Here is a 12,029-nt window from a genome sequence, read left to right on the forward strand (position 1 = left end):
TATTCAACATGCAAAACCCCCCTGACCTTCTCACCTTGTAGTCGACAAGGTCTATGTATGAATGCCTGTCCTCTGCTCCCTACTACTTGCAAACTGTTCTCAAGCTTCAAGGGCCTTCTTTTTATTTCTGGGACCCCAAGTTCATCCTACAGAGGGCTGCTGCTCTTTTTGTTTCCATTGCCTGAAACTTCCCCCATCCCACTCCCACCCCATCCACGTTAATTAGTTTTTGAAACAGTAAAGAATTAAAGAATTGAGGGCATACAATGTGTAACTGGCAATCAGAAGACTTGGGTACTTGTCTCCAACTTTTTTCAAGATATTATACTTACTCACTTCCAGCAAGATGGAGGCATAGGTGGACGCACGGTACCTCCATGCACAACCAAGATTAGGACAACAATTTAGAGTCAGAATAACACCCAGAACTGACAGAGAATTTATCTGAATGAAAGTCGGACAGCCAAGAAGTTGAAGTAAGCCCATTCATCCAGACCGGTAGGAGGGGCAGAGACGAGCAGCCGTGCGCGGGTCGCGGTGCATGCAGTACAGGGAGAACTGGACGCAGAAGGCAACTGGGAGCACGTAAGGCATCTGGGGCGCGCAAGATCGCAGCAGGTGGACCCTGAGTACACAAGAGGCAACTAGTGGGCCCAGTGAGGCTGCAATTGTGAACCAGGGCAGAGCACGCAACCCAGGATCCCAGGGAAGGGACTGAGATCCCAGGAGAACGGAGCTACCTACCGCCATTGTTCCCACCCGCCCCCACCCCCACATACAACGTCACAATCTAGCTACTGGGGTGCCCAGCCCTGGTGAACACCTAAGGCTCTGCCCCTCACCATAACAGGAGCGACCAGACCAAAAAAAAAAAAGAGAGAGAGAGAGAGAGAGAAATATGTCTCAAACAGAAAAACAGATCAATGCCCCAGGGCTCATCCTTTTGAGCAACCAAGAGATTGCCAATCTATCAGATGCACAGTTCAAAACACTGGTGATCAGGAAGCTCACAGAATTGGTTGCTTTTGGGCACAAATTACATGAAAAAATGGAGGTTACCATAAAAGAGATGAAGGGAGATGCACGGAGAACCAATAGGGATAGGAAGGAAACTGGGACTCAAAACAATAGAGTGGACCAGAAGGAAGAAAAAAAAAACAAACAAACAGGAAAGAATGAAGAAATAAGAATTGAAAAAGACGAGAATCTTAGGAACCTCCAGGACATCTTTAAATATTCCAACATCCGAATTATAGGGGTACCAGACGGGGAAGAGGAAAAGCAACAGATTGAGCACGTATTTGAACAATAAAGGAGAACTTCCCCATTCTGGCAAAGGAAATAGTCTTCCAGGAAGTCTAGGAAGCTCAGAGAATCCCAAAGAAGTTGGACCCAAGAAGAAACACACCAAGGCACATCATAATTACATTAGCCAAGGTAAAAATGAAGAAGAGAATCCTAGAAGCAGCAAGAGATAAGGGGACAGTAACCCACAAAGGAGTTCCCATCAGACTGTCAGCTGATTTCTCAAAAGAGACCTTACAGGCAAGAAGGGGCTGGAAAGAAATATTCCAAGTCATGAAAGACAAGGACCTATATCCTAGATTACTCTATCCAGCAAAGCTTTCATTTAGAATGGAAGGGCAGATAAAGTGCTTCTCAGATAAGGTCAAGTTAAAGGAGTTCATCACCACCAAGCCCTTATTTATGAAACGTTAAAGGGACTTATCTAAGAAAAGAAGATAAATAAAAAACATGTATAGTAAAAGGACAGCAAACTCACAATTATTAACAATCACACCTAAAGCAAAACCAAAAGAAACTAAGCAAACAACTAGAACAGGAACAGAACCACAGAAATGGAGATCACATGGAGGGTTAGCAACAGGGGAGTGGGAGGAGGAGAGAGGGGGGAAAGGTACAGAGAATAAGTAGCATAGATTGTAGGTAGAAAATAGACAGGGGGAGGGTAAGAATAGTATGAGAAATGTAGAAGCTAAAGAACTTATAAGTATGACACATGGACATGAACTAAAGAGGGGGAAGTGGGTGGGAGAAGGTGTACAGGGTGGAGGGGAGTGAAGGGGGGAAATGGGACAACTGTAATAGCATAATCAATAAAATATATTAAAAAAACTCTCATGTCTGAAAATATGTGAAAGCACTTTGTAGCACTGCTCGTTTGTTTATATATATTTCATCTTCCTTACAAACTAACCTGTTCTCAAAACTCAGGAAAAAAAATAGGTTGAGTCCAAAGTTATTATAGGCTGGTAAAATGCTAATGTAAATTGTATTTTTCAATGAGCATTCATGTTGTTTCACTAGATGCTGTGATTACATTGTTTGCTCTTTGCTCACTCCACTCAGTTATACTCACCTTTTTGCTGTACTTTAAATGTGCCAAGCTCATTCTTCTCTCTGTGCCTTTGCACTGTTTACTCAGCAAGGTATACACTTTTCCCAGGTAGCTGCATGGTTACTACCTTCACTTCTTTCAGGTCTCTGCTCAAATTGCACCTCAAGATGCTTTCTATAAGTACTTTATCTAAAACAGCACCTGCTCCTCTCCTCACTGCCATCACTTTCTACTTCCTTAGTTTGCCTTACTTTTTCTTTATGACAATCATCACAATCACGCATTTGCTTATCCTTTGCCTCCCATGAAAATGTAAGCTCCCTGAGGAAAGAGTGACTCATAGCTGTATACACAATACCTAGAACAATGCCTAGCACATAGATGATATAGCCTTTTACTAGGTACTTGCCTAAATGGCATTTGGTAAATAAATGTTTGTCACTGAAATCACCTGTCATCATATTGAATTAAGGACTTGTGAAACACAGTAGTATCAGAAGACCTAGTCTTGCCATTAACAAGGTGTTTGCCCTAGGAAACAGGCTCTACTAGTAGTATTTAGTTGTCATTTATCTCATTCAAAACAATTTTGATAGACTGTATTGTGACAGCTGTCATATCAGCATGCATTTTTAAAAAAAATCAAAATTGGTGAATTTTTGTGTAGCCTTTTTAATATTGAAGGTGGAAGAAAATATGCAACATTTTTGGCATACTATGCCTTATTATTTCAAGGTGAAACTGCAACTGAAATGCAAAAAAGATTTGTGCAAGCATGGAGACGGTGCTGTGATTGATGGAACATGTCAAAAGTGGTTTGCGAAGTTTTGTGCTGAAAATTTCTTGCTGGATGATATTCCATGGTTGGGTAGACCAGTTGAAGTTCATAGTGATCAAATTGAGACACTGAGAACAATCAACGTTGTACCATGTGGGAGACAGCCGACATACTCAAAATATCCAAATCAATAAAGTTATTAGTGAAAATGAAAAATGTGCCTTTTGTTTTATGGAAAAAAATCATAGGACTTTTCAGCCAACCCAAAATTAGCAAAGTGAGCAGCTAGAAATATTCCTATTTAGTAAGGCATGTGTTCAGGATAATAAATATGAATGCTTGTTTTGACTAAATGAATGGTTCTCCTGGGTCAGCGCTGAATAAATGCTTCTGCTATTCTGATAATTTTGATCCAGGCAGAAGACACATGCTTTTATAAAAGGAGCATCAATCCTTGAATGACCATTCCATACAAGGGAGAAAAGAAACACTGTATAATTTAGGGACATGAGCCTCCCCTCATTAGTAAGATAATGTATGACAGGAATACACAAATACAAAGCTGTTAAGCCAGAACCATACATTTTCTGTACATACATTGTCATGTGTAACTACTATCTTTTCAATAAACTAGATCAAGATTAGAAGAATAGCCCTGGCTGGTGTAGCTCAGTGGACTGAGCGCAGGCTGAGAACCAGGGGGTCACTGGTTTGATTCCCAGTCATGGCACATGACTATGTTGCAGGCCAGGTCCCCAGTGGGGGTTATGTGAGAGGCAACCACACATTGATGTTTCTCTCCCTCTCCTTCCTCCTTTCCTTCCTCTCTAAAAATAAATAAATAAAATCTTTAAAAATATATTAGAAGGAATAAAGTTTGTAGTAACAGGAAATTAAAAGTTATTTAGTATAAACCTAGGTTCTTGCCATTACGTTGGGGAGAAAGACTTAAATCTAGACAAAAAAAGGTGCTTCTTCTTTAAAGACTTGTAAACAGATGGTAAAACTAGGAAGATGATGGGGAATAGCTTGTTCTGTATCAGCATAAGCACTTTGGATATATTACCTCATTTAATCCTTACAAACAATCTCCATTACACAGACAGAAAAACTAATTTATCTAGAGAAAAGAATCTTGCCCAAAGTCACACAGTGGGATTTAAGTCTAAGCTATCTGAATCTGAACTCTCTTATGCCATGCCATTAGTCTAAGTCATGATATTTTATTTGTATGAATACACACTGCAGAGCAGGAGAAATTTAACAAAGATCACTTACCTTTTGGAAATTATGGCTAAGTATTTCCATAGTTTCATTCACAAACACCCAGGCTAACATATGGTTCAGCATATCAACTTATTAAACCAGGCTATGGAGAAAAAGGGCATTATGAAGTCAGCAGAAACAAAGAAATTATATAATTTTGTGAGAGGGTTTAGATACAAGAAGAGATTATTAAAGGGTCTGGAATTATTTTAAAAAGTTTAGGAATGACAGAAACTTTTGCACAACTGCAAGAGAACATTCTCTTAAGCAAATACTTAAAAGATTATGAAGGACAAATTGATTGGCAAGACATTTATTAGGGTGTGTTGAGTTCTATTTATTTTGCAGCAATCTTGTCTGGGCACTTTAGAAAAATCCAAAACATAATATAGTGGAGTATAACATTTAGTCAGTGAAAATTCATATCAAATTCTAGCCCTGTCACTTATTAGTAGTCATTTAATCTTTGAGCCTCTTTGTTCTTCTGTAAAATGGGGAGTTAGGGAGTGTGAAGACCAACTCTAAGGTGTTGCTGTAAAAGTTACAAGAAACCACATATGGCTGAATAGGTACCCCAAATCAGTTAATTATGAAATGCCAGAACTCACCATCAAGATGTAAAATCAGTTAATCAGTTGTTGGGTAGGATGAGGACGGATACCAGGAAACCAAACCAAATAATCTTTTATCTGGAGAACTTCTTAGAGAGGATTACTACCCTATGTTTTCTTAGGAAGGAGACAGAAAGACTTGCACAAAAGAATTATTTGTTCACCTTTAAGGGAAGGTAAATCCCTTTCACTGTTTTAAAGACCAAGGAAAGATCCAAACTTCTTAATTATGTATTATCTACCTTGTTTTCTCACAGGGAATCTTTGAGGTCCAAGAATATCTGTTAAGGTTAAACACAAAACTGGAGAAATTTGAAAATGGACAGGGTGTTAAGTTATATTAAATAATATTATAGACTTGTTAAGAAAATATTTCTACTCCTAGATGGAGAATTTCACCTGGGACAGTGCCTAAATGCATACTAATGTATTTAGTGGTGAAGTTCAATGAGGTTTGCAACTTCACAATTCAGAAAAATATATAAATAAATAAAATATGTACATAAAGGAAATACGACAAAAAGTTAATTATTGAACTTAGGTGGTAGGTATATAAGTAATGTTTAAAATTGTTCATAACTGCCCTGGCTGGTGTGGTTCAATGGATAGAGTGCTGACCTGTGGAGGTTGATAGTTCCATTCCCAGTCAGGGCACATGCCTAGGTTGCAGGCAATGTCTCCAGTAGGGCATAATGGAAAGGCAACCACATACTAATGTTTCTCTCCTTCTCTTTCTCCCTCCCTTTCCTTATCTAAAAATAAATAAAATCCCAAAAAAATTGTTCATAAAAAAGTATAGAAGGCAGGGGGTAGTTGTATTTAGGTACTGTCCCAGGTGCAATTTTCCATCTTTTCCTTTTTTCACTCATCATACAGATGGTTGAAATGTGGGTGGCAATGCAGAAAAGCTGATGGGGAAATAACAATATATCCCATACTAAGCTAAAGTCAATTAAGTAAAAGACAAGTCCTATAAGACTTTTAAAACAATGTTATGTCACTTACAGTCATTCAGCCAGATGGTAAGAAGTCATTATTAACTAAAATCTATGATTTTAAGAAAGAAATTTATTTGTGTGGGGTTAGGGAGTAGTATTGCCTTTCCAATGGACCTAATCCAAGGAATTTATCTAGGTATATTGAGGGATCACATCTAGAAGACATTAAGGCAACTATGGAATAGTTACATAGTTACCTCTGCTTTGAACACAGACTATCTTGAGAATCAATCTCATATGATAATAATTAATGCTAATCTGTAAATGAATACACTTATCTTCAGGGGTGGTATAAAAACAAAAAGAATTATGTAGGAAAAAAACCAAAGTGCTATACAATTTTAGGTGTAACTGAAGACCAATAAAGAAACAAAAAAAATGCAAGTAAAAGAAGACCAAAAAAAAAAGATTTTACAGAACCAGAAAACAAAAATTAAAAAACCCAAGAAACCAAATAAAATAATCTCGAGTTAATTTACTACATTTTTTTGCACCATATAAGCTTTGCAGCATATAAACTTTGCACCTTTTAAGAAACACCTATAGTGCTTCGGTAGAGAATTTCTGTCAGGGAAGGAACTGGAATTGAAGTTCCCTCCAAACACCCCAACAGAACTCCACTGGCTTCTTGACTTCCACTCACTCTAGACTTCTAAGAATGTCAAGAGAATGATCTAAAACATGAAACATATTTCAAGTCTTATTTAGAATATTAAAAATTAAAAGCAATCCTAAAGATCTAACAGAAATATGACGCACTTACAAGGTAAACTTCCTTGTAATTTCAATATAAGTATAAAGAGTAAAAGCCACAACAAAAAATGCTGAAGTAGAAAAAAAAATTAATGAGTAAATATACTTATGACTATTTTAAAAAATATTCAGGAAGTCAAGAATACCAAAATGACAATTACATAGGGGTGTAAGAACTCTATTTACCCACCCATCTTCCTACCAAAAATTTTTTTAATTTCTATTAAAAAAAAAATGGAAGAGAAGAATGGCATGGCTGAAAGGCCACTAGTGAACAGTTATAAACTAAGAGCCTGAGAGATAATACTTAACGCAGGATAGAAGATTAGATATTATAAGGTCAGTGTCCTCAATTGTCTCTGCTATTTTCACAAAAACAGCAACCCATGTAAAGCCATCTATTCTTCCCTTTTTTCTAATGGCAGGTCCCAAGAACATGTCCATCAAAATGCTGCCAGTAATAGCATTCTTAATTATGACCATGTAGACACAGCTTGTTCTCAAAGGCTTTTTTAGGCCTGACCTGACATGAAATATACTACTTCTTTGGAGGATGTTTATTCATTTGTTTTACCATGGAAGAGCAATGTTGTTCAATTATTCATCTTTTAAAATTACAATCATAAAATTAAACCCATATATTACTATTGCAGGTTAGTGTTAGGAAATCCCCAACTAATGGGCTATGTTAAAAAAAATTTTTTTAGAGTGCTTGGTTTAATCTCAGAAAGCATTGTTTCTCAGAAATATTATAGTAATAAGGGAAATGGATCTACAGAGTCTCGTTTTCATAATCTCTCCCTGTATTTCCTGGTCTAAAAGACTAATGGATACTTAGGATGCTTCATATGCTTTCCAGGAGCCTCTCACGCAGGTCTCCATTTCTATCATGGGTATTTTCATAAGCGGGGTACTTTTAAGTATGGAAAATGCCATAATAACAATTTGAGTTTTTATCACCTAAAATATATGAATATTCATTTTTACAACAGATAACAGTTGATTAACTTAAATTGTAGATGAAAGATATTTTTTAAAATCAGAATTAAAGAGGTATAACAGAACACTAAAATGTTCTGTTTGCAGACCCCAAACATCAAAAGCAAGATGCTATTTTAAAATATGTAATAACTCAAGTTTAAAAATGGATAAATTTAAATTTAATCCCTTTTGTATACGACCAAAAATGGTAATCTAATACCACTGGGACTGCGTGCTGAAAAACTAAGTATAAAACAAATACATAAAACATGATTACAATTTAATTGCTTTGAATTCTTTATCTTCTAAGCCTCCACTATTAATACAGAACTAATTTTCCTAACCTAAACACATACAGTCGCATTACTTAACACTTTATATATAAAAGCTGTGCTTTAGGAACATTTGAGAGTGTCCACAGATATCAGGAAAACTTGAGAAAGAAAAAGGGGGGGTTAAAAGATAAGACTGCTTCAGACAGTAACATAGTATAACCAGAACAAATACTCAGACCTTATGTCTCTAACCATATTTCTGTATTTTTCTACAAAAACATTTTAATATCCAATAGTTTCATCAACCCTTCCATTTTCAAACATCCCTCCCATTTCCTAAAGGGTGGACCTTAATACTGAGTCTCCTTTATACATAAGGCAGACATTCGTTTTAATTTGTGGAATCAGGGTATTATGCTCCAAACTGAACATTCACTAGGGTGCTTAGGATGTTCAAAATTTTCCAAAGCTCTCTCCTGGTCCATTCAGAACAATCATAATGTAATAGAAATGGCAGAACTGGAGCAAATATTAGTCATATTTGAGTCTCTCTGTCAGGGGTTTCTCCTTGTAATGGGAAATAATTTGAATTAGGATGGAACAGTTGATAAGAAGGAAGAACAAACCCGCTAACCATATAAACAAAAAGGTGTTCTTTCCCTGAAACTCAAGAAGATATGCAGGAGCCAGCCATAAGGCCTGCCCTACAAACCACAGCATTAGGAGAACTACAGCTCTTTTCCAGGGCATTCTCACTAGTGGCATCACAAGGGGCAGTAGACAGAGGTACCAAAGAAAGTACTGGGAGGTGTAGACTTTGTTAAAAGTCACAAAAATGGACGTATGAAGAAAACAACAAAAGACAAGATCTCTGTGATATGCGAAAGACACTGCTGAAAGCAAGATGAACTGTGGTAGGAATGCAGCAATTCCCAGGGAAAAACTCCACTTGCTCTCTGCGGTCAAATACAACATGTAGAAGTATGGAGAAAAGTTGTGGCGTATATCTCTCCTAGTCAGGTGATAAAGGTAGGTGTGCTCCAAAAATTCCCAACCATATTTATAATAAAAACCGAAACTCAGGGCAAAAAATGTGAGTCCAGCAACTACTACATAGAGCACCACAGCCGGATCACACAACCTCTTCAGGAATTCGTGAAAACGAGCCTGGAAGGAATACCGGGATTGGCAGAGGCTTCTGTCGTCGCGTTCGGGAAGCAAGTGGAGGGCTATGGGAAGGATATATGTCACCGGATACATCTTCATATGCACTGCAAAACCATAGAATACAGCGGCACACGCGACAAGTCTTTTTTCTATTAGGTACAGGGCCATAAGCACCAGGGAGGCGACGATCGAGTCCGCATTGCCTCGGCTGGATACCACCATAGGCAAGGGATTAAGAAGCCAAAAGACACAGTAACCGCAGGCGTGGCGGCGGCCCAACCCCTTCAGCAGCAGCAGGCGGTATAAAAGGAAAGCCGTGAGGAGGTCACAGCTGATGAAGAGAAACTTTCCAAAGAGGTCGCCGAGGTAGATGTTGGGAATGAGAAGCCAAGCAAGCAGTGGCGTGTAACGGTAGGTCGCCCTCAGATAAGGCGAGCGTCCCTCCGTGACGAAACGCGCGGCGTCCGTGAAAACGTGGTAGTCGATGTCTGTGTACCTTACGCGCAAGGTCCGGTCCTGGAAGACCCCGTAGAAAACCAGGGCGACTCGGGCAAGGGAAGCCACACCAAAAACCCCAGCGGGGAGTACCCGAGGGCTCAGGAACCATTCTTCCCAGTGCTCGGTCGGACCCATGGTTTGACTGGATGATACCGCTCAGTCCCAGCACCGAACTGCCTTCGAATCCCTAACCTTCGATCCGGTTCCTAGCCTCCAATCGCCCGCCCACCTCCCACCAGCTAGGCGGCCAACCGAAACAACTGCTGGCTAGCACTTCCGGCATGAAGCCCGCCCCCGTGCTGTTTCCGGTCGCGAGCCCCAGCGGTGTTCTCAGTCACCGCAGCAGAGAGTTAGCTTTCTCCTAATTGGCTGTCTTGCTGTCGGTCTTCCTCTGGCGGGGGCGGAATTTCTGGTCCTTGTAGAAGGCGACTTCCGCTTGCTGGGCTGTCTTATTACCGAGTGGAGCTGGGGTTTCTTGTGTGAAATTAGGCCGTTTCCTCGCCCTAATTTGAGTCGGCGGAGCCAGACCCCGAAACGGAGCGATCTGCAATCTATATTCCTCAGGCCTGGGCAGAGAACCAAGGCGAAGAAAATGGAGCGAAGGGAAACTAAACCTGTTTTAGTTCCTCACGGTTTACTCCGCCACCTCGCGGTTTATCCCAGCGGTTTGTGGGCCCCGGGTCGGGCTAGGATGAGTTGAAGAGAGCCCAGAGCGTATACGTGCACTGCACTATTTGGACATGTATATACGTATTTTGAAATCATCAGTTTACTAAATTCGAACTTAGGCAATCCTATATGGAAGAATGGGAAGGACAGGGAAGCTTCGTAGTGCTCCTAAACTCTGCATGGCTCTGCAGGCCCTTTATGCAGCCACTGTGTTTGCTATTGCTTCTGTCAAGGTTATCTTGCCCTCCCCAGTTACTACTTAACCGTTCAGGCCTCAACTCAAGTGTTAACTCCTAAAGGCATACGATGGCTTTCAGTTCATTTTTCACCAGGCAGTATGATTTAGATGCCAGACCTCTCCACTAACTGAAGGTAGAGAGGCTCTAAGCTCTAGAAAATCATTTGCACACAAAGACCCTGGCCTGCACCAGTACCTGCTGTCCCAATGCTCCAAAACTCCCTTTTGGAATGACATCTTTTTATTATAGTATTTGTCACATGACTTTGTGATAACCGATTTTTTGTGTGTGTTTCTCCTTCCTAGTTTCCCATCAGGACACTTTGAGTTCTTTGACAACAGGGATTATTTTGTCCTTTTCTGTACACCCGTATCTGACACATTACCAGACCTATAGTAGAGATTCAATAACACTTGAATTGATTTTAGATGTTTCTATTACCAAAATGTCTCCCGAGTGGCATCCTTGGGGTGCTCCCAACTCCAGGTCTTTTTTTCTTTCAAATAGCCTTTACCTATCTCAAGTTCTGCCCCCTTCACTACCCTACTTCAACCTTACTTCCATGAATTTCTCACCAAGGAGTTCAGTCCATTACCTGTTTCCCTTCTGCCGGCACTTACTGCACTTACAGCGTGCATTGTGGAATTTCCTAATTTACTTTAGATTGTATCTATAACCCTATCAATGAGATAGCAGGGGTTTTGAGGTTAGAGATTGTATCTTATCCTTAATTTTTTTCAATTACTCATATTTTTTGCAGCCTTAGGCACATGGTAAATGTTCAGTAAATACTGATTTACTTGATTTTACAGATCCTATTTCCTACAGGCAGTCTTCTGGACTACCATAAGGAGAGTAAAAGATATTATCCAGTCTGAGCATGCAGCTCCCAGGACTACCCTCCATGCATCCATCATACAACTTATAATTATCCTTTGGAGGAACATGTTACTCTTTTACATTTCATATTCATATTCTGATATCTCTGCCCTTTTATATGCATTGGTGTAATTATATGCCTTAAATTGATAATTACTTGTAACCATTTTCTGCATTTTAGTAGCCATATATACAGGGAGAGCACATAAAGAATAATAATGCCAATGATGATTTCTAATAGCCAGCTTTGTAGAATTATTTGCAATGTGCCAGGTATTGTGCTAAATGTGTACCATGAATAGAAGATATTCTGATTTTTACAAATGAAAAAATCAAGGCTTATGACACTACCTGGTGTGGCCCAGTGGGTTGAGTGCCAGCCTGCAAACCAAAGGGTCGCCAGTTTGATTCCCAGTCAGGGAACATGCCTGGGTTGCAAGCCAGGTCCCCAACTGGGAGTGTACGAGAAGCAACCACACATTGATGTTTCTCTCTCCCTCCCTTCCCCTCTCTCTAAAAATAAATAAAATCTTTTAAAAATTATTAAATAATTTTT

At 39.5% G+C, this 12,029-nt stretch overlaps 1 protein-coding gene across 1 annotated transcript; it reads right to left on the reverse strand.

The window, feature by feature from the left end:
- Positions 1-6,837: 6,837 nt before the first annotated feature.
- Positions 6,838-10,049, reverse strand: PIGM (phosphatidylinositol glycan anchor biosynthesis class M). Its single transcript, XM_028530721.2, has one exon. The coding sequence runs from the start codon at positions 9,819-9,821 to the stop codon at positions 8,553-8,555; it is 1,269 nt and encodes a 422-aa protein (XP_028386522.1). The 5' UTR covers positions 9,822-10,049; the 3' UTR covers positions 6,838-8,552.
- Between the last annotated feature and the right edge of the window lie 1,980 nt (positions 10,050-12,029).

The sequence above is a fragment of the Phyllostomus discolor genome, chromosome 14 (genome assembly GCF_004126475.2).
Source record: "Phyllostomus discolor isolate MPI-MPIP mPhyDis1 chromosome 14, mPhyDis1.pri.v3, whole genome shotgun sequence".
Classification (NCBI taxonomy): domain Eukaryota; kingdom Metazoa; phylum Chordata; class Mammalia; order Chiroptera; family Phyllostomidae; genus Phyllostomus; species Phyllostomus discolor.